Source organism: Bubalus kerabau, chromosome 2, assembly GCF_029407905.1.
Source record: "Bubalus kerabau isolate K-KA32 ecotype Philippines breed swamp buffalo chromosome 2, PCC_UOA_SB_1v2, whole genome shotgun sequence".
Taxonomy (NCBI): Eukaryota; Metazoa; Chordata; class Mammalia; order Artiodactyla; family Bovidae; genus Bubalus; species Bubalus kerabau.
In genome coordinates, this window is record NC_073625.1 from 203,480,053 (window position 1) to 203,503,025 (window position 22,973).

Below are 22,973 nucleotides of genomic sequence, written 5' to 3' on the forward strand. Positions count from 1 at the left end.
CAGCACTGTGCTGTTGTTCTTCAGTCGTGTCTGGCTCTGTGTGAACCCGTCACTGCAGCACGCAGGCTACCCTGTCCTCCATCACTTCCCGGAGCTTGCTCAAGCCCATGTCCATCGAGTTGGTGATGCCACCCAACCATCTCATCCTCTGCTGCCCCTTCTCCTCCTGCCTTCAATCCTTCCCAGCATCAGGGTCTTTTCCAATGAGTCAGCTCTTCCCATCAGGTGGCCAGAGTATTGGAGCTTCAGCTTCAGTATCAGTCCTTCCAATGAATATTCAGGGTTGATTTCCTCTAGGATGGACTGGTTTGATCTCCTTGCAGTCCAAGGGACTCTCACGAGTCTTCTCAAACACCACAGTTCAAAAGCATCAATTCTTTGGCGCAGCCTTTTTTATGGTCCAACTCTCACATCCGTACATGACTGCTGGAAAAACCATAGCTTTGACTATAGGGACCTGTCAGCAAAGCGATGTCTGCTTTTTAATACACGGCCTAGGTATTAGATTTTCTTCCAAGGAGCTTCCAAGAAGCAAGTGTCTTTTGCTTTCGTGGCTTCTGTCACCATCCTCAGTGATTTTGGAGCCCGAGAAAATAAAATCTGCCACTGTTTCCCCATCTATTTGCCATGAAGTGATGGGACCAGATGCCATGATCTTCGTTTTTTGAACGTTGAGCTTTAAGCCAACTTTTTCACTCTCCTCTTTGATTTTCATCAAGAGGCTCTTTAGTTCCTCTTCACTTTCTGCTGTACGGGTGGTGTCATCTGCTTACCTGAGGTTATTGATCCTTCTCCTGGCAATCTTGATTCCAATTTGTTCTTTATCCAGCACTGCAGCACTAACACCCCCAAATAGGAAACTGTGCAAATCTGAAACTAGAATTGATAAAACTATTGATATGTTTCATTCAATAGACTGCTGATATAGCCAAGAAAAATGAGGACACTTTTCATAAAATGATTAGAAAAATCAGTGTATTTTCCAAGATGGCCACAAGATTTCACGCATATTCTTGTTAAAACATGACACTGGCTTTCTTTCCTCAAATCTGTACAAGTCTGTGACTTGAGCATCGCTGATACTATCTCTGTGATATTCTTGGGGTAGGTCATAAAAAGCCACCCGGCCTCTGCCTGGTATCTTGGGGACATTCATGCTTGAACCCAGCAACATGCTGTGAGGAAACCAAAACCAGGAGGCAGGCCACAGGCAGGTATTCTGGCCAACAGCCCCAGCTGAGCTCCCAGACACGCTGAGGCAACGCGAGCCCCAGGACTGACCCCCCGCCATCACATCAGAAAATCACCTAAGCCCACTCAACCCCCAGAACCAAGAGACAATAATTTTTTAAATGACTAAGCTTTGGAGTCATTTGTTTCTGAACGATAGATAACTTGGACAGTAATAAAGAGAAAAATAAAAAGTATACTGCAGAGACTCTGATATGTTTTAGATTGCATAAAATGGAGAAAATATATAGAGTTGAATATAACAGTAACTTTGCAAAAACAAAGTTAACACTACCTCTGGGAAAAAGAACTGGAGAAAGAACTAAGTAGTTAGAAGACAGGAGTTAGGCTTTTCAACATAAATCATTTGACTTTTGATTCCCAAGAACAAACTAATGACAACATAAAAGTGTGATACGTGCGGACGGCGTAAAAATGAAGGCAGTGGCGACAACTCTGGAACATGAGTGACGTGAACTTTTATTTAAAAATACTTTCATCTTGTTTTCCTGATAAATCAATACATAAGGGTGATCTGTATCTGTCAAGTACAACACAGTTTATAACAGAATGCCTACATCATGCATATCCTGACCCTAAACTACCAATTCCAGAATACAGGTGGCACTGAACAAAGATTTGTCCTTAATCCCAGCTGTCAGACAGTCAGTACTGATGTCCTCACAACAGGGCTATAAACAAACAGCGAATTGAAAAAAAAAAACAACCCTCATCCTAAGGAAAAATCGATTTAACACTCTACCAAATTCCAAAAGGATTTTTGTTTTGGTTTCAGATGCCCAGACTGCCGGTTGTCTGAGACTGTAGTGAAACAAATTTTTTTAACATTTTATTTTATACTGGAGTACAGCCAATTAACAATGTTTGCGACAGTTTCAAGTGGGACTCAGCCATACATACATGTGTATTCATTCTCCCCAGAGGGGCTTCTCAGGCGTCACAGTGGTGAAGAATCCACCTGCCAATGCAGAAGACGCAAGAAACTCGTATTTGATCCCTGGGCCCGGAAGAGGCCCTGGAGTAGGAAATGGCAACCTACTCCAGTCTCCTTGCCTGGAACATTCCATGCACAGAGAAGCCTGGCAGGTTACAGTCCCTGGCGTTTCAAAAAGCCTGACAGGACTCAGTGGTGAACACGCATTCTCCTCCCAACTCCCCTCCCAGCGGGGCTGCCATCTAACATTGAGCAGAGCTCCCTGCCCTACACAGCAGGTGCTTGCTGGTTGCGCTGAAAATATAGCAGCGCGCACATGTCCATTCCAAACTCCCTATCCCTTCCCTCCTGGCAAACCTGTTAGTTCTCTAACTTCCTGCAAAGGAAGCTGATGCACGTCTTGGGTTCTTTAATGGAACTGTGCTTAAGAACTCAGGTTCTGAGCCAGTCTGCAATTTAAAGACGATTTCAGCACCTACTCCGCAGTGATTCTGGACAAGTTACACAATCTCCGTGCCTCGAATTCTTTACCAGTTAAACAGGCAGGGCACATTCATGAATTCCACAAACATGACTGGAGACTTCCAGGCTGTCAGTCACTGAGCTAGACAGCAGCGAGACCACTCCGTGGAGGTCATATTCCAACGCAGGAAGTCGACAACCATGCTAGTCTCCGAGTTCAAGCCTCCTAGCGCAGGAAGAAAAATGGATTAATTCCTGTTTAGAATTTAGTACAAACAGAAGCTACCTATTATTTCATAACGTGCCCTTCTCCACTAAAAACTGGTAAACTCTCGGAAAAGCAGGTTATTATGGAAGACCTCCCCGCCTAAGAAGACACCTCTGGGTCACACCCTCCTCCCCGGAGTAAATGGCCCTCACCAGCCTTCACCCACCCATCCACCCGCAAAGACGCGCGTCACGAGGCGCTCTCTGCCAGAAAAGTCTGCCGACCTAGCAGAGTCGGTGCTGCAGGGTAAGGGACGGGGGACACCGCGCCCTACTTCGGCCCGAGCTCTCCAAGGTGCCCTCGAAAGCAGGGCAGCTAAACAGCCCCTCCCCGCCGTTCCCGGCCCACGGACCAAAAGAGGCCTAAGCAGCCAGCCGAACAACAATGGCGCGCGCGAGGGCGGGGTTGCGCGCGCAGGGGCCTCCGGGGGTGGGAGGTGGCCCGCGGCTGGACCCGCCCCGCGGCGGGCGGGGTCACGTGACCCAGCGGCCCCGCCCCGCCAGGGAGGGCTCTGAGCGCGGGCGGGGGCGCGGACGGAGCGAGCGGGCGGGCGACGGCGGAAGTGACGGAGGGGCGCTCCTCGCTACGTGCGGCGACGTGGCGGCGAGGCCGGCGCCCGGCGGCGGAAGTGGCTCTCGCACTGGGACTGGAGTGTTTGTGTTTTGGTTCGCGGAGGAGCCGGCGGCAGGCCTGAGGGGAGGAGGGAGGAGGAGGAAGAATCAGTGGGAGCTCGAGCGCCGGGCGGCGGCGGCGGCGGAGGAGGAGGAGAAAGGAAAGAGGAAGGCGGAGCGGAGAGGCGGGGACGGAGCCCGACGGGGGCGGCACCGCGGCGCGATCCCCGCACCGTCCAGTCTGAGGGGAGCGGAGCGACTGGAGGACACGCCGCCGCCGCCGCTGCTTCAGGCCCTGCCTGGGCTGCGTCTGGAACCTGCAGCCGGAGCTTCAGCGCCGCAGCTCCGCGTGCTGCGAGCCCAGGTAGCCCCGCCAGCCTTCCGCCCGCGAAGCGGGTCAGAGCCCTAGTGGTCCGCGGGCCCCGCCGTCACAGGGGCCCCCAGCCTTCCTGCTCGCTCCGGGGCCTGGGACCGGAGAGCCGCCGGAAGAGGCGTCTCGCCCGGCGGCCGCGGTGGCCCCCTGAAGGGGCCCCGGAGGCCAGGGTTTGGGGGCCGGCCGAGGGAGCGGCGGGTGTCACCCAGCTCCCTTCTCAAGATGGCGCCCCGAGAGCGGCCCGGAGGCCGCGGCGCCGCTGCCCCGTCCCGGCAGCCGGGTAGGGGGTCCGCGGCCGGAGTCGGGCTGGGTTCGGGGAGGAGAGGGGAGGGATGCGCACGGGCCGGCGGGCCTGCCTGTTGGCCTGTCGGAGCTGCTGCCGGTGGCTCAGGTGTTCCCCGAAGAGGGACCTGGGCCTCTGGCAGGTGTGAATTCGGGGAGCTCCGCCCACCCCGGCTCCCCGAGCCGGGTAATGGAGGGAGGCGGCGGCCCGGGGAGCCCGGCTGTCTAGGGGCTCTTGTCTCAGCTCTGGAAGGTGGTAAAGTGCGGCCTGAAAGCAACCCGACACAGCTAGGCCGCCGAAGCCCTCAGACGGTAGAGCCCTTTGAGCGTGCTCTGCTGTTCGCCTCCCTGCAAACTGGCTACTCTCTGAAGACGTCCAGACTTTTTAAGCTCTGAACGTCATAATTCACACACTTGGTTTTTGTTTTTTGCTGAAGTGGAGCCTAAGTGTCCAATCAGTTGCCTTTCACATAACTAGTGGGGGAAAAAAACCACATGGACACAACTGCGATAATTCCGGGCAGTTCAGAAACTTGATTCTTAATTTAAAATGGGGATTATAAGAGTTTCTTAGGGTTGCTGTAAGCCTAATTCGTGGAATGGTGATTGGCATAAAATAAATGCCTAGTAAATGTTAGCTGCTGTTATGAATTCAATTTTGATCAGAGAGTACCCAGAAGGACTTTAACTACAGAATAGCAGTTATTTTCAAAAGATTTAAAATGCATTTTCTGCAAAATCTTTGGTTTTGGAAAACAAAAGTTTGTAATGAATACAAATGAATATTACAAAATATAGCTTTTAACCTTAATGTAATGCTAACTATATTTATAATTAGATTTAGTTCATATTTTTGTTTGAGGTCCTTGGAACTATAACCAAAGCTAAATCTTTTTTTTTTTTCCCCCTTTAATGAGCATCTGATGTTTTCCCTGAAATTTCAGGAGTACTATAGGAATTCAGAGCATGTTGTCCTTGATGAGTAATTCAGTTTGCTGTTTTGTAGGTAATAGCTGGGAAGTGTTTTAGTTGCTGTTGTGTGTGATATGTGAAGGTTTGTTGGTACATTTTCAGTTTACATGACATTCTATTGATATTTGGTCATTATTTCATCAAAGGGGCACTTTAATTGCCTATTTTCAGTCGCTGCTATGTGTTGACCACTGTATCAGCAATATTTTACGCATATATTCTCTTAATTCTCACAGCAGTTACGAAAATTGGATATTCTGGAGTAGACAGTTTGAAATGAAAGCAGTTGCTCCAGCAGAAATGAGTGTAGCTGTATCGAATTGGATCCCCAAATGGGGTGTGTTTGGGAGTGGTGGGAGGATAGATGTGAGATTGGAGCGTTTTTTTAATCACAGAAAATTCTTTATGCAGAAGTAGGAAGAATAGTATAATGAACCCATCAACTAGCTTCAGTTATCTTGTTTTGTTTATACCCCCATTGTTTGGGAGCAACTCAGATCTATTATTTCATTTGTAAATATTTTAGGTACAATGTGTATTACTGAAAGATAAGAGGTCTTCAGTGCTGCCGTTTAGATAAAGTAGAGGTGATTTTATTGTCTTGGATGTATGGTCTCATAGATATGTTTATTAATGAGTTCATTGTTAAGAGAGATTTTGTATAAACTTATTTCATGGGCAAGACAGATTTCTTAAGAGGTACCTAAATGAAATCCAACAGTGACTTGAGAAGGAGAATCATCATGTTTAATGTTATTAAGCACATGGTCAGATTTTGATTAAAAGTAGGAGAAAGCTATTACAATTGATTTGTGAGTAGCTTGGAAAATAATTTTTTAAAAGTTTGCTAATATCTTTGAGAATTATCATTATTAAATAATAAAAGAAGACTTAGAACTTGTGCTTTAGGCTAGTTTTTTGTAAGTGTGTTAAATAGAAAATAATGACACGTTTAATTGTTAGCCCCAAAACTACAAGAGTATAAGTAAATAAGACACTGATTCACTCACCATCCAGAGAACCGCGGTTAACACTTGCACGAATGATGTATTTGAGAACAGGAGAATACAGTATTAAATCCTTTAGCCACCAGACATAGATCTACTTAAAATATTTGTTGCTCCAAAGTTACCATTAAATAAAAAGCATGTGCCATTTAAAAGGAGCCTTCAAATAATAATGGCTGACTTTTATTGAACTTAACTGTTTTTTTTTTTTGAACTTAACTGTTTTCAGCGCTAAGATTTTTCCCTTAATTGACTTAATTTTACTCAAAACCGTTTTAACCTAAGTAATCTAGTTCCAGAACCAGAACTAGTCCCCTTTCAGGCTGCAGGGGTTGAAACTCAGCTCTGCCGAAGCTCCGTCACAGTAACTGTGTGACCTCAGTCAAGTCACCTAACCTTCCTATGCCTGTTTCCTTCTTTTTTAAGGACTGGAAGAGGCAACATTATAGGATTGTTGAGTGGCTATGTTAAGTAATTAAAACCATCTGGCACAAAATTGAGTCTTTAATAAAGGTTAGGTTTAAAATGTTTACAGAGCCTTAAAAATTACAGTATGATTTTAGGCTCAAAGCTCATACCTTTACTTATTAATCAAGGCAGTGAATTAAAGTAAATGTCAGTGTCCAATAGAGGCTATAATTGTCATGTATTACTGTGTTACAGGCAAAATTTTAAAGTGATAATATGAGGTTTGCTTTGTTATGCTGATTTGTATTTTTAATTACATCATATTTGTTTTTTTTACAGGTTTTTTTACCTCCAGAAAGAAAAGAATTGACACCTTGCATCCTGGAAGTTCATTTAAGAAACTGAAATTGGGGACTTCTTTCAAATTTGGACATGGCTAATCGAGGAGCAACAAGACCCAACGGGCCAAATACTGGAAATAAAATATGCCAGTTCAAACTAGTACTTCTGGGAGAGTCTGCTGTTGGCAAATCAAGCCTTGTGCTTCGTTTTGTGAAGGGCCAGTTTCATGAATTTCAAGAGAGTACCATTGGGGGTGAGATTTTCTTTTATCCTTTCTTCATTTAATTGACTCATACATTGACAAATAAGATTTTGCAGTTCTGATTGTATGATGATGGGTAACTAAATAGGTCACAGAGTGAATAAAAGAGCTGAGCTGCAGACTCAAACTTTATAGCTTGATTTTTTGATAAGATAATGTGTTTTAATATTTTGATTTCCTGGTTATCTCCAAGATGATAAAATAACAGATGCAAACATGAGTAGAATCAGTGTCCCAAATCTCAGATTTGATTGGTATCTTTCTTGATAATGTTTAAAAGCGTTTTCAAATTATCCGATGTCTGCTGAATTGTGTTGGCTTTAGAATGAATGGTGAAAATAGTAAAAGTAAAGAGGAAAAGAGTTAGGATTAAAATTCTAAATAACTGGACTATTTACAAATTACACTGATTGGCAAAATTAGTTACATTTTATTAAACATGTTTAAGAATGCTCCTAGGGTGAGGGAAGAGAAGAAGTGAGTGATTAATGAAGAGGGACATGAAAGGGAAATGAGACCTGGAGAGAAAGGGAAAGAAAAGGGGAAAGAGGTGGCATCAAGACTGCTTACAGGGACGGTGTTCACGCTGGGGGGAGGAAGGTGCGGGACCAAGAGGACACGGCTGGCAGTGCCGCACTGGGAAGGGATGAGAAGCGAGATCCCTGAACTCCTGCCTGGAGAATCCCATGGGCGGAGGAGCCTGGTGGGCTGCCGTCCATGGGGTCGCTAAGAGTCGGACACGACTGAGCGACTTCACTTTCACTTTTCACTTTCATGCATTGGAGAAGGAAATGGCAACCCATTCAGTGTTCTTGCCTGGAGAACCCCGGGGACGGGGGAGCCTGGTGGGCTGCCGTCTATGGGGTCGCACAGAGTCGGACACGACTGAAGCGACTTAGCAGTAGCAGCTGGGTATAGCAGTGGGGCAAAGCCCTTTTTGGTCCTGCTTAATGTGTCAAATGAAGCTTTTGAATTAGGTAATGTCAGAGGAACCACACAGCTTTAAGATTCACACTATTTTGCAAGAGGTGTGTAATTAAGCAGGACCATATTTTTTCAGGTGTTCATGAATATATTTTTAACCTCATGTTTTAAAAAGTCAAATACTTTTTTTAACTTCTGAAATAACGTAAGGCAGATATTCTTTGGCATGTAGCAACTTCTTGGGAGTCCATCTTTCAAAAGCATAACTTATGCTGTGCATTGAGTATATGATCTCAAGTAAGTACACTGAGAATTATATTTATGATTTCAGATTATCCCTTTAACATAAATTACAAAACTCGGCTATCTCCTGACTTTGCTGTAGGAAATACAGTGGACAACGGCTGTTTCCTGTTTAACAGACCAGCAGTGTAACGAGTGACAGCCAGCCCCAGTGTTTGGGTGTCTTGTTACAGTGCGATCCCATTTTATTGTTAATACTTCATATTTGTTCATAGTGAATGAGCATCAGAAATACAGTCCTTTACATGAGTTTTTTATTTTGATTCAGAAATCTTGGTATCTTTAAAAATTGTGATGAATAGTATATCACACATTCTTTGTTGTTTCCTTGTTAATGTATCTGTGTATATGCGGTTTAGTAATGAAATATTACCTCTCAAGCTTTAGCCTCCTCCAGAAAACAAATTGGACCAAAAGTAACTAGTCCACATCCACATAATATATTAGTCACTCAGTTGTGTCTGGCTCTTTGCGTTCCCATGGACTGTAGCCCACCAGGCTCCTCTATCAGTGGAATTCTCCAGGCAAGAATGAAGAGTGGGTAGCCATTCCTTTCTTCAGGGGATCTTGCTGACCCAGGCATTGAACCCAAGGTCTCCTGAATTGCAGGCAGATTCTTTACCAGCTGAGCCACCAGGGACGCCCAGCCCATATGGTAGGAAAAATTTTAAAGACTTTCGAGACTCTGCCCACCCACCTTCACCTGGTGCAAAAGGTTAATTATTATAACTACTTTTTGGCAAGTGATTGTTGCTTGCAGCATTTCCCAAAATACATGTGCATTGTAGGCTAAACACCTGGGCCAAAATATGTTTGGGACTTGATATATTCTTACCCTCCCTGCCTTCACAGTGCATATTAAAACAACAAAAGCATTGAAGTACTGTAGTAAAGAACTTAAGTCCTGGTAAATGTAGCCCAAGGGTAGAATTTTTGTTTTTATTATGGATACTCCCAATTACCTTCTAAGAGTACATTTTCCTAATGACATATCAAGAAGGACATTTAAAAGAAAAGTTTAACCCCGTGTCAATGCATCATAAATATACATATCCTTTGATATGTGTGTATATAATCTGTTTCCATTTAATACCAATTAGATTGTTTACATTTCATTAATGAAATTGTCAAAAAGTTTTCATTCTAACACGTAAAACTTCTAATACTTTGTACTTGTACAGATTGAGTCTGGCTTTTTTAACCACCTTTAGAAGGAATTTACATCCAAGTTTCTGTCTTAATGGTTACTGAATACCTTTTCAGTATGTTGACCACATATTAGTCCTGGTTTTTTGTTTGTTTTTGAAAGATAATTAACATATGTGTTTAAGGCATAAGATGTGTTAACTTGTTTACAGAGTGAACACTGTTCTTTTATGCTCTCCGCTAAACAGCTCTTCACTCTTAAGGACTAGAAGCATCTAAGGATTTCAAGGTTTGAGTTGTTTAAGATCTGTAACTTGTAGGTAATGTGTATTTTTGTTTGGCTGATGTGTGGGAGGAGTTATCTAAAAATGAACCTGGCCAGATGTTTTTATGTTTCATCTATTCTTTATTTTAGACTTAACTATTTATGTTTAGTAACATTTAAGAGCTCACTTAAAATTTCCCTCTCTAATTGCATTGTAAGGTGGAATATATACTGTACTCTTGAATTTGTATATTCTAGAACCTTACAGTGATCAAGAACATTAAGATGTCTTCATTTTTTGTGGTGGTTCTTATACATGATGGCTTGATTTAAGAAAACAAGAATCCATGTTGTCTCCCTATATCCCCCGCCCCTGCCCCTTGACTCTGTAGCTCTCATAATGAGATGGGTAGTTAGGTACTGGGTTTAGTGCTTTGGGGAGTTCTAGCTTAGGCAGGAGTTAAAGGCTGCGTGACATTTGTGTTCCTGCTGTTTGAGACTAACCCATAAGGTTTGCGGGGAGCTTTAGGCTCAGGTGGTTGCCTCCCTTCTTGTTATCTCATCTGGAGCCTCAGAAGCTCTTCATTAAATACTTGTTGGGTGGTAGGGCTGGCCATCTTCCACTTAACAACTTGAACACCTAAAGACTTCAAAGATTTCTAGGGAATTCCTTGTGTCAAAAATATACTTGTTTTTAAAAAGACTTTTACATGCTATTTATAAGCAAGTGGATCATCGGGGTAAATCGGAGCAAGTTTAAAATGTGCAATGAAAAAGCATGCAGTCTTTCGACTCTTTGAGAGAGAAATGTTTGATATCACAATCAGTAAATGGAATAATTGCTTTTTTTTTTTAACTGATTATTGTAGGATTAAAAAAAAAAACATGCTGTTCGTCAACTACTCCAGTTTGAGGATTACAAGTGTTGTATGCCGGTGACATTAATCTGCTAGGCCTCTTTCAAAAACCATAGTCCTTCCCTGTTCTATCAAGGATACTCTGCCTTGTTTTTACTTAAAGGAGTTAAATAACCAGCGTCTTCAGTCGTCTGTACTGAGGCTGCTCCCCTCTGTTGCCGTAGGTAGTCAGGGACTGGTTATTCACGAAACGGACGAAATAAGTGCCCTCTGTTTAAAGCTGTTTGAAGCAGTTATTAACCCTAAGAAGAATGTTTACATAATTATTTCAGGACTTTTTTTTACTAGAAGGACAAAGTTTATACTTTATTTAATATCTGTCCAATTTCCTCTACCTGGCTACCAGGACTTGTTTTTCTTTTCAGATTCAAAACATCTAATGGGGCAAAAGTTATTATTAAAAATTAAGAAAAACAAAGTTAGTTTCAAAGATACTGTTGTTGGTTTTACCTTACCTTACCAGTTTATGGCCAGGACTTTAAGAGGGAAGCGTTGTGGTTAAGAAAGGGGTGTGGCCTAGGGACAGACTGTATCCACATTGTTTGATTTAAAATTCTAGCTCCAGCACATACCAGCTACGTCATCTCACACAAATCATACCCAGCTTTATTTACTCTTAATATGGAATGAAAATAATACCTGCTAAATTTGACAGTTTTTTTTTATTAAATGACAGTACATATACATTTCTTGGCACAAGGCCTAGCACAGAGGAAAACGCTTATTAAATGTTGGCTGTTGCCTTTCTTGTCACCACCATTACTTTTTGCTGAGTCACTTTTATTACTGTTGATATTTTTCTGGCATTGTCATGACATGGCATTACTTCAGAATTGTGACTGTTCTACCAAGTGCATAGCATTTTAGGATTTGACAGTGTTAAAGAATTTTATGTCCAGATTTTCTTCTCTTGGAAATTTCTTATTGAAGATTTTAAGAGCAAATAAGATGTAAAAAACCTTTATGAGCAACTGCTTCCTAAATTTGAGCCTTCCTAAAAATGAACTTCAAGTAGATAGCATTTATTAATACAACTGTGTTTCTTTAAATTCTATATGGTAAATTCTTGCTTAACTACCCCAGCATTTGCTGGTTTTCACACAAGTGGTTAGTCATGTACGTTGCATTAAATGCCTGCTCCCCATGTCAACTAAGTTATTTATGGACATTTTCTTAGAGGGAGAAATTACGCAGTTAAATAGAATACTACATGTATGTAGATACTAAAGTTGCTTCCTAAACTGAGAAACAAAAGGCAACTAGAAAATGTGAATTGGAATAACTCGTGTTTTTCCTGTAGTAAGCTTTCCACTATTGCCCTTCACTTGTGAGCCTTAAGAAAGACTTGTTTGTGTAATTGTAATCTGTACATTTGTTTACTTCTTTATCTTTTTGCATCTGCATTATATTCAGTTGCCAAGTCGTGTCTGACTCCATGGACTGCAGCACACCAGGCTTTCCTGTTTTTTACAGTCTCCTAGAGTTTGCTTAAACTAATGTCTATGAGTCGGTGATGCCATCCAACCCTCTCATCCTCTGTCATCCCCTTCTCCTGCCCTCAATCTTTCCCAGTATCAGAGTCTTTCTCTTCACATCAAGTGGCCAGAGTATTGGGCCTTCAGCTTCATTCCTTCCAATGAATATTCAGGGTTGATTTCCTTTAAGATTGACTGATTTGATCTCCCTGTAGTCCAAGGGACTCTCAAGAGTCTTCTCCAGCACCACAGTTCGAAAGCATCAATTCTTCAGCACTCAGCTTTCTTTATAGTCCAACTCTCAGATCCATACATGATGACTGGAAAAACCATAGGCTTGACCATATGGGCCTTTGTCAGCAAAATGATGTCTGCTTTTTAGTACGCTGTCTAGGTTTGTCATAACTTTTCTTCCAAGGAGCAAATATCTTTTAATTTTGTGGCTGCAATCGCTGTCCACAGTGATTTTTCCACAAGAAAATAAAATCTGTCACAGTTTCCACTTTTTACCTATTTGCCGTGAAGTGATGGGACAAGATGCCATGATCTTAGTTTTTTGAATGTTGAGTTTTTAGCCAACCTTTTCACTCTGCTTTCACCCTCATCAAGAGGCTCTTTAGTTCCTCTTCACTTTCTGCCATAAGGGTGGTGTCATCTGCATATCTGAGGTTATTGATATTTCTCCCAGCAGTCTTGATTCCAGCTTGTGCTTCCTCCAGCCCAGCGTTTCTCATGATGTACTCTGCATATAAGTTAAATAAGCAGGGTGACAATACACAGCCTTGACATGCTCCTTTCCCGATTTGAAATCAGTCTGCTGTTCCATGTCCAGTTCTAACTGTTGCTTCCTGACCTGCATACAGGTTTCTCAGGAGGCAGGTAGGGTGGTCTGGTATTTCCATCTCTTTAAAAATATTCCAGTTTGTTGTGATCCGCACATTCAGAGGCTAAATTTAGCATAGTCATTGAAGCAGAAGTAGATGTTTTTCTGGAATTCTCTTGCTTTATCTGTGATCCAGTGGATGTTGGCAATTTGATCTCTGGTTCCTCTGCCTTTTCTAAATCCAGCTTGCACATCTGGAAGTTCTCAGTTCATGTACTGTTGAAGCCTAGCTTGGAGAGTTTTGAGCATTACTTTGCTAGTGTGTGAGATGAGTGCAATTGTGCAGTAGTTTGAACATTCTTTGCATTGCCTTGCTTTGGGATTGGAATGAAAACTGACCTTTTCCAGTCCTGTGGCCCCTGCTGAGTTTTCCAAATTTGCTGACATACTGAGTGCAGCACTTTCACAGCATCATCTTTTAGGATTTAAAATTGCTTGACTAAAATTCTGTCAGCTCCACTAGCTTTGTTCATAGTATAGCTTCCTAAGGCCCACTTGACTTCCCACTTCAGGATGTGGCCCTTGGTGAGTGACCACATCATTCATGGTTATCCAAGCAAAGGCATCTGCATATTGTTTTCAATTAAAAGTACTTTTGAGAAAGGATAGAAGACCTGGGAACAAACCACCAGTGTATCATTTTCAATTCATGAGAAAAATGATTTTTGAAATACACATTATTCTTTCTGTTACAGTGAGAGTTGAAATTTTTTGAAGTTAATCTTTTGGCTTCAAGTGAAAGAATATTGTCTTTATGTGTAATAATGTTTCCTTATAAAAAGTACATATTCAGCATTTGAGATAGGTTGTATTACTTGAAGAAGTTAGTAAAGATTTGATATTTTATATGTTTGTACCAGTTCTGACCAAAAATATTTTAATAGTCTTAACTTCAGTTATTCTCCAGTGTCCTGGTTTTAAATGTTATCATATGTGGCTACTTAAACATTGCTGTGAGTTAGGAACCAATAAGCTTAGCTTCAGTCCTGGCATTGTTTTAGAACAGTGCTGTTTACACACTATAAAATGAGAGAGAATTGAGCTAGATAAGAATTCTTCTAGAGCAGACTCTTTTTTTTTTTTTAAGAGTGTGCTTTCTCCACATTAAACGAAGCAAGCAATACAGTTAAACTTTTTCTTCCTCTTAAAATTTGTTTCACATTTTGCGATCATGAATATCTGTTTTTGCCCTGTCTTACTTCATTCATTAATTCCCTTTGGTGCTGCTGAAATGTTCAGAGCTGTTTGGCAGAATCATTTTGCCAATTAGCTCTAACTATGGTGAGCCACCTCTGTTGGTTCACTAATTTACTGCTTTTATTCTGTTACATACAGGCAAATAAGATTGTCAAGCTTCTCGAAAATTCATTTATTCAGCAAACTTACCAAGTTCCTAGTACTGTGCTAAATCCTAGAAATCGAAGTTACCCTTCCCCCTTGGGGTCTCTCACTGTAGTGATCCGACGCTCCTTCTATGTACTGTCCCTTATGATGCATGCTGAACCGGTTCACCTCACTACAGCATCATTGGAGTCCTCACAAGAGCCTTTTGTTAACAGGCCTCTTAGTGGCAAATAGGGATGTATTAGAGTGAGAAAAGAACAGGAGTTATTCCAGGGACTTTTGGAATTTGATCATTGGCTGTTTTGATTTAAACATGAACTCTGGGTACCAAATTACTAAATCTCACAGGATGAGAATGAAGTCACATACTGGATTTTGAAAATAAGAAATAATCCTTGATGTTTTACAAGTGTTGCAAAACAATACTTGAGGTAAGTGTTGGTAAACAGTGTTCACCCCTTTTTTTTGGTAATACAGATGAGGAAGGGTAACAACAGAATGAGGAGTCAGTCATTCATGGTTCTGTATTCCTGTTTGCAAAGTTGAAGGTATTACTAGCAGGCACTCTTTGGATTCAAAAAGAAGAGAATTACGTGATGATATGGGACTTCAGTCCCTCTGTAATTACCAGACATCATTAGCGTTTCTCAGTCAAATAAAATAGTTACTCAGGGACTTCCTGGCGGCTCAGTGGTTAAGATTTAATGCCTCCACTGTAGGGTCACAGGTTCAGTCCCCGGTCAGGGAACTAAGACCCCATGTCCCATGTGGTAGAGCCAAGAAATTTTTAAAAATATTTTTAAGTTATTTATCCTTGTATATTAGAATCTAGAGAATCCTAACTTTGTAATCTATTGTATTCATAAGTAATTTGTAAATTTTAGGAAAATGTGACTTCTGTGAGACACAGGGTGATTTTTAGGATCCCTTGTAAGGTGATTTTAAAGTTGGTTACATGTTATACGATGCACTCATAGGATTGGCATTCCCATAGTGTCATCTAGACCTTACTATGGCTTTATGAGGAAATGCTGATTTTATAGACGAGGAGACGAACGCAACAAAAATGATACGGCCGAGGTTTTGCACCTAAGTGACAGTTGGGATTAAAGACACATTTTTCTTGTGTGCAGTCTGTATTCTGGAATTGACGAAGTTTAGGGTCAGGATATGAATGATGTAAGCATTCTGTTTTAATTAAACGTGTGGTCCTTGACAGATGCAGACCGCCCTTATGTATCGATTTATAAAGAAAAGGATGTGAAAGTATTTTAAATAAAAACTTAGATCACTCATGTTCCAGAGTTCGTGCCACGGTGTCCATCTTTATGTCAACCACGTGTCACATTTTTATTTCATTAATTTGTTCTTGTGAGTCAAAATTCAAATGGTTTCCTTCCTATCTTCTGCCTACTCAGTTCTTTTTTCCCAGAGATTCCCTGTTTGCTCAGCGGGTGAAGAGCCCGCCTGCAGTGCAGGAGACACAGGAGAAGTGGGTTCGATCCCTGGTTTGGGGGACCCCCTTGAGGAGTAAGCAGCAGACTGCTCCAGCACCCTTGCCTGGAGCGTCTCGTGGCCACGGTAGCCTGGGGGGCCACGGTCCAGAGGGCCGGAGAGGCAGCAGCCTGCGCGACCGCGCACGGGCAGCCCCGTGTCACTCGGCCCTCGAAGAGCTACTGTCACACTCACATCTGTATGTTTTCTCCACTTCGTGCAATCCAAAACGTCAGACTCTCTGCAACATGCTTTTTATTTTTCTCCTTGTTACTGTCCCAGTCATCTGTTGTTCAGAAACAAATGACTCCAAAGCTTAGTCATTTAAAACAATTATTGTCTCTTGGTTCTGGGGGTTGAGTGAGCTTAGGTGATTTTCTGATGTGATGGCGGGGGTCAGTCCTGGGGCTCGCATCACCTCAGCATGTCTGGGAGCTCAGCTGGGGCTGTCGGCCAGAATACCTGCCTGTGGCCTGCCTCCTGGTTTGGGTTCCTCAACAGCATGTTGCTGGGTTCAAGCATGAATGACCCCAAGATACCAGGCAGAGGCCGGGTGGCTTTTTATGACCTACCCCCAGAAGTTCAGAGATCGCATCAGTGATGCTCAAGTCACAGGCTTGTACAGATTTGAGGAGGGAAAGCCAGTGTCAGGTTTTAACAAGAATATGCTGAAATCTTGTGGCCATCTTGGAAAATACACTGATTTTTTGTACCATTTTATGAAGTATGTCCTCATTTTTCTTGGCTATATCAACATTCCATTGAATGGATCCTGTCAATATTTTTTATCAGTTCTAGGTTCAGATTTGCACAGTAGTTTTATACTTTGGGGTATTAACAGTGCTGCAGTGAATAATATCATAGTCGTTTCTTACGTATTCCAAGTATTTTTGTAACAGATTTCTTGAAGTTGATTGCTGTGTCGAAAGTTAGATACTTTTGTAATTCTGATACATTTTCCCCACTGCAGTCCCCAGCGGTGCACAGAGTACCTGGTGCCCCATTGCAGTAGCTCAGGGTACTGGCGCGCTTGTAGATCTTTGCCGTTCTTACGTGCATTGACCTCTGCATTTTTTAGTGTACATTTTCCCCATAAAAGGGATGAGGTCAAGCATCTTTTCATATTTTAGAGTCCATTATGTTTCCATTTCCTGTAAACTATAACTTCATGGTATTTTTATACAGAATCAGTTGTAGTAATCATACTACTGTATTCTGTTCCCTTTATTAGCGATAATACTCTATATCTCTGTATTCATATTTATTTTAGTAACCGGTAATCTATTTTTTAACCATACCATTATTGTTAGACATTTAGTGTTTACATTTTGTTTGCTGTTTTGGGTAATCATCTAATATTGAATATATTCTTGGAAATTTTTCCCCTCTGGACTTATTTCTGTAAGATCAATGTGTAGATGTGGTTACTGAATCAAAGTAATTTTATTTAATGATTATGGTATCAAAGGAATTTCAGTCTTTTCATCACTTTTTTCTTCCCTTAGAGGTATTCTCAACTTCCCTGGGCCTTGCTTAGCATAGATGATTATATCTGGGTTTATAGGGTTCTGAACTTCTACTCTGGGGTTTGGAGAAAGAAATGGCAACCCACTCCTGTTCTCTTGCCTGGAGAATCCCATGGACGGAGGAGCCTGGTGGGTTACAATCCATGGGGTCGCAAAGAGTCGGACACGACTGAGCGACTTCACTTTCACTTTAGTCTTCTGTCTCTTCTTGCTTTCTTTAGTTTGCCCTTTTCCAGTCTATTATAAAATTCTCAGATACTAGAACTTTTATTTTAAACTCACTTAGATAGGATTATTGCTAAGCATTAAAGGTCACTTTCAAGGCCAGTATTGTTTTAAAAGTCTGGTAGATTTCTTTCAGGCCTGGGAACTATTAAGTGCTAGATTCTTGAACCAAATGGAGTAGGAATATCACTAAAGAGAAGGGGGGAAGAAGCCTCCTTTGCAAAATAGCCTGGGCACTGTCCTGCACATTACCTTTGATTTTCTGCCATTTGAAAATGATATGTCTGGGTGTAGAATTTTCAGCATTTATCTTTCTTAGTGTTCTCTGAGCTCCCTGGATATGTAATTTGGTGTTTGACATCATTTGGGGAAAATTCTGTTTTTATTGCCTCACATACTCTGTTCCTTTCTTCTTGCGATATTCCCATTATGAATATAATACACCTTTTGTAGTTGTCCCAAAGTTCTTGGATATTTTGTTCTATGTTTTCCAGTCTTGATTCTCTTTACATTTCAGCTTTGGAGGGTTCTGTTGATAGACCTCAAGGTCTGAGGTTCTTGGCTCAGCTGTGTCCAGTCATCCGAGTAGTCCATCAAAAGTGAAGTGAAGTTGCTCAGTCGTGTCCGACTCTTTGCGACCCCATGGACTGTAGCCTCCCAGGCTCCTCCGTCCATGGGATTTTCCAGGCAAGGGAACTGGAGTGGGTTGCCATTTCCTTCTCCAGGGGATCTTCCCGACCCAGGGATTGAACCTGGGTCTCCCACGTTGTAGGCAGACGCTTTACCGTCTGAGCCACCAGGGAAGACCTATAAGTCCATCAGAGGCATTCTTTATTTCTGTTACAGTATTTTTGATCTTGGCACTTTTGGGGGTCCTTCATATCTCCATCTCTCTGCTGACATTGCCCATCTGTGCTCAGCATTCTGTCTTCACATTAGGGTTCTTAGCTCATTAATCCTAGTTGTTTCCAATTCCCAGTCTTTTAATTCCAACATTTCTGCTGCTAATCTGGTTCTGATACTTTTTCTGTCTTTTCAAACTGTTTTTTGCCTTTTAGTATGCCTTGTAATTTTTTTCGCTGTCTGGATATGATACAGTAAGTAAAAGCAACTGCTGTAAGTATGCTTTTACTAGTGTGGTAGAGTTGTTGAGCAAATGGTCATTTTTTTTCCTCCCCTGCCTTAGACAAGACAGGATGGCTAGAAAGGGCTGGAATTAGAAATTTCGTTTCTCCCAAGTAGAAGGATAGAACTGGCTTAAGTTGGATATTTCTTTCTCCAGGTCCGTTAAAGTGAAGTCGCTCAGTTGTGTCCGACTCTTTGTGACCCCATGGACTGTAGCCTGCCAGGCTCGTTTGTCCATGGAATTTTCCAGGCAAGGATACTGCAGTGGGTTGCCATTTCCTTCTCCAGGTCTGTTAAGAGTCTGATAATACTCCCAACAGGTTATGCTCAGATCAGCTAGTTTCTTATGTGGACGGGCTTTGTTAAGAACATGATGATCTCCTCTGTTTCAGAATGGTTCCTTTCCCCTCACCTTGCCAGAAGCAGGAGAATATTTCTCTCTGATATTTACTGTGAGAGCCTAATCTAGTTCCTGGTTGTCAAACCCACAGGAGTGTGGTGCCTCCCTTCCTGCTGGCTTCTCCTGGAGTTTGTCTGTTTATGGTTGCTCTGGGTCTCGTGCTTCTTGCGGGCTTTTTCCAGGTTCAGTGATGGGGGGCTGCTTCTCACTGCGGTGCTGGGCTTCTCACCGCAGTGGCACCTCTAGTTGCAGAGCACTGGCCCCAGACACACAGGCGTAGTTGCTCCGCGGCATATGGGGTCTTCCCAGACCAGGGGCCAAACCCATGTGCCGAGCGTCAGCAGCGTGTTCTCAGCCGCTGGGCCGCCAGGGGATGTCCTGCTGGAGTTGTAACTCAGGCTTGTCGGCAGCTGGCCTCCAGCAGTTTCACCAGGTAGTTCCTGCAGCAGCGCTGGTCTCCTCAGGTGACTCTGCTCAGACGCCATGCTTTTCTGTACCAGCCTGTCTTGTTTCTCCAGTTTGGGGCCAGTAGATTGCCTTGCCAAGGCTGTATATTGTCACCCTGTTTATTTAACTTATATGCAGAGTACATCATGAGAAACGCTGGACTGGAAGAAACACAAGCTAGGATTGCCAGGAGAAATATCAATAACCTCAGATATGCAGATGACACCACCTTTATGGCAGAAAGTGAAGAGGAACTAATAAGCCTCTTGATGAAAGTGAAAGTGGAGAGTGAAAAAGTTGGCTTAAAGCTCAACATTCAGAAAACGAAGATCATGGCATACGGTCCCATCACTTCATGGGAAATAGATGGGGAAAGAGTGGAAACAGTGTCAGACTTTATTTTTCTGGGCTCCAAAATCACTACAGATGGTGACTGCAGCCATGAAATTAAAAGACGCTTACTCCTTGGAAGGAAAGTTATGACCAACCTAGATAGCATATTCAAAAGCAGAGACATTACTTTGCCAACAAAGGTCCGTCTAGTCAAGGCTATGGTTTTTCCTGTGGTCATGTATGGATGTGAGAGTTGGACTGTGAAGAAAGCTGAGCACCGAAGAATTGATGCTTTTGAAGTGTGGTGTTGGAGAAGACTCTTGAGAGTCCCTTGGACTGCAAGGAGATCCAACCAGTCCATTCTGAAGGAGATCAACCCTGGGATTTCTTTGGAAGGAATGATGCTAAAGCTGAAACTCCAGTACTTTGGCCACCTGATGCGAAGAGTTGACTCATTTGAAAAGACCCTGATGCTGGGATGGATTGGGGGCAGGAGGAGAAGGGGACGACAGAGGATGAGCTGGCTGGATGGCACTCGATGGATGTGAGTCTCAGTGAACTCCAGGAGTTGGTGATGGACAGGGAGGCCTGGCATGCTGCGATTCATGGGGTCGCAAAGAGTGGGACACGACTGAGCGACTGATCTGATCTCTGATCTGAGATTGCCTTGTAACCTCACTTTTTCAGATCAAAGAAAAATTACTGATTTTTCAGCCTTTGTAGTTTCTCCTTTGAACTCTGAGTTCCTGAGGTGCAGAACCAGGCCGCTTTATGCAGTATGTGGGATCTCAGTTCCCTGACCAGGGATCAAACCTGTGCCCCCTGCATTGGGGACATGTAGTCTTAACCACTGGATTGCCACGGAAGTCCCTGCAGGGATTTTTTTTAAAGTACTGTTTAAATTATTCAGCAACATATCTGTTGTCCATAAGCTAATTGTCCTTCATAGGGACTTGCCTGGCTGTCCAACAGTTAAGACTACACACTCCCACTGCAAGAAGTGTAGGTTCCATCCCTGGTTGGGGAACTGAGATCCCGCAGTCATGCAATGCAGCCAAAAAGTAAAAAAAAAAAAAGTCTTTCGTAGACGTATATCCCTTCAAGCTAAGTTAGTTTGATTACCTTTTCCTTTTGGTGTTTGTTGGGGAACACTTGTCTGACACTGGTTACTAGCTTGTAACAGCCTCTCCCCTTTCCTCCCTTCTCTCACATCTCTTTCATTTCTTGCCACTCCTCTCTGTGTTCTGTGCCTCCATTCTGCCCCCTAGTTTAGTATTTGGGGCAGCCTTGTTACATACACCCAGTCTGGTGAGTCCCCTTGGTGTGGTGACCACAGCCTGTCAGCCTTGAGGGTTCAAACACTGGTTTTATCTCAGGTGACCAGGTTTGGTGCACTAGCTTAATACTAACCAAGTTCAAACTCCTGCGACTAACTTTAAAACAGTAGCCTTAGTGTACTGTTAGCTGTTCTAATATGATCTTGTTCAGCTGGACATGTGACTAGCTCAGTCCTGGCTAGTAGATTCCCTTAGAAAGAGTAGTGTCCTTTAAGAGTAACCATCAGGCTATGATTGTGAAATAAAAAAACACATTGGCTTCTTTTACTCTTTTGTCATTTCTGAAAAAAATTAACATGAATTAGTCTTTTAAAAAGTGTATCTTCCTCCTAGACAGTGTTAGAGAAAAAGTGATGATTATCGTGTTTTACCTCATTCTGCATGACTTCATGCAGACTCTTCCTTATGTATCATTATGTGCTCCAAGATTATAGTCATTTGGCAACAATTATCTTCAGATGTTGCGTGAATGATTTTTGTTAAGATATGCATAATAAATTTTGTATAATTTTAACCATTTTAAATGTACATTTGGCATTAGGTCCATTCGCATTGTTGTGCAGGCATCACGTCCAACCCTACACATTAAACAATAACGCCCTATTTCCCACCCCCACCCCTGTCAGTACCATCCTGTTCATGAATTTGACTGCTCTAGGAGCCTCACTCATACATGAGAAATTATATGATAGTGCCCTTTTATGACTGGCTCAGTTCACTTAGTGTGCGATCAAGGTTCACCCATCTTGTGAAGGTGTCGATTTTTCCTTATTTTTAAAGGGAAAATAATATTCCATACGCCATATTTTGCTTTTTCATCCATCCTTTGATGAACTCTTTGGTCTCTTCCACCTTTTGCCTATTGTGAATTAACACTGCTGTGAACATTGGTGTACAAACACCTTTCACGTCTTTTGAGCATATCCCTGGAAGTAGAATTGCTGGATCATATGGTAACTCTGTGCTTAATATTTTTGAAGAATTTCTGTACCATTTCCACAGTGGCTGCACTGTTCAGCATCCCCGCTTTGAGTGTATAAGGGCTTCAGTTTCTCTACATCTTTGTGAACTCTTTTTTTTTTTTTTTTGCTGTTTTGATAGTAGCTATTCTAATGGGTGTGAAGTGGTATCTTGTAGTATTGATTTGCATTTTTCTAGTAGTGATGTTGAACATCTTTTCATGTGCTTCTTGGCCATTTGTGTGTGTATTTTCCCCCGCTTTGGCCATGCCATGTGGCTTGTGGAATCTTTGTTCCCTGACCTGGGATCCAACCTGGGCCCCAGCAGTGAATGCCCTGAGTTCTAACCACTGGACTGCCAGGAAGTTCCTGACCATTTGTATATCTCTGGAGAAATGTTTATTAAAGTTGTTTGTCTGTTTTTTTAACTGGGTAGTTTGGATTTTTTGTGTGTGTGTTGCTAAGTTGTAGGAGTTCTATGTATATTCTGGATACCAACCCCTTGAAAATGAGTGTTAGTGGCTCATTCGTGTCCAACTCTTGGTGACCATGGATTGTAGCTGCCAGGCTCCCCTGTCCATGGGATTCTCCAGGCAAGAATACTGGAGTGGTTGCCATGCCCTCCTCCAGGTGATTTTTCCTGACCCAGGAATCAAACCCGGGTCTCCTGCATCGCAGGCAGATTCTTTACATCTGAG

At 42.6% G+C, this 22,973-nt stretch overlaps 1 protein-coding gene and 1 long non-coding RNA gene across 2 annotated transcripts in view; one reads left to right on the forward strand and one right to left on the reverse strand.

Moving 5' to 3' along the window:
* Positions 1-1,689: 1,689 nt before the first annotated feature.
* On the reverse strand, positions 1,690-3,344 carry LOC129644368 (uncharacterized). Its single transcript, XR_008710822.1, has 2 exons — positions 3,140-3,344; positions 1,690-2,873 (listed from the first exon to the last, which is right to left on the reverse strand). It is a non-coding gene; the product is annotated as an uncharacterized LOC129644368 (long non-coding RNA).
* Positions 3,345-3,678: 334 nt separating this feature from the next.
* RAB5A (RAB5A, member RAS oncogene family) overlaps positions 3,679-22,973 on the forward strand; it is a 33,561-nt gene continuing 14,266 nt past the window's right edge. The window contains exons 1-2 of the mRNA XM_055570031.1: positions 3,679-3,890; positions 6,908-7,163. Coding sequence (XP_055426006.1) covers positions 7,001-7,163 — 163 coding nt within the window. The 5' untranslated portion in view covers positions 3,679-3,890; positions 6,908-7,000. The remainder of the gene's footprint in view (positions 3,891-6,907; positions 7,164-22,973) is intronic.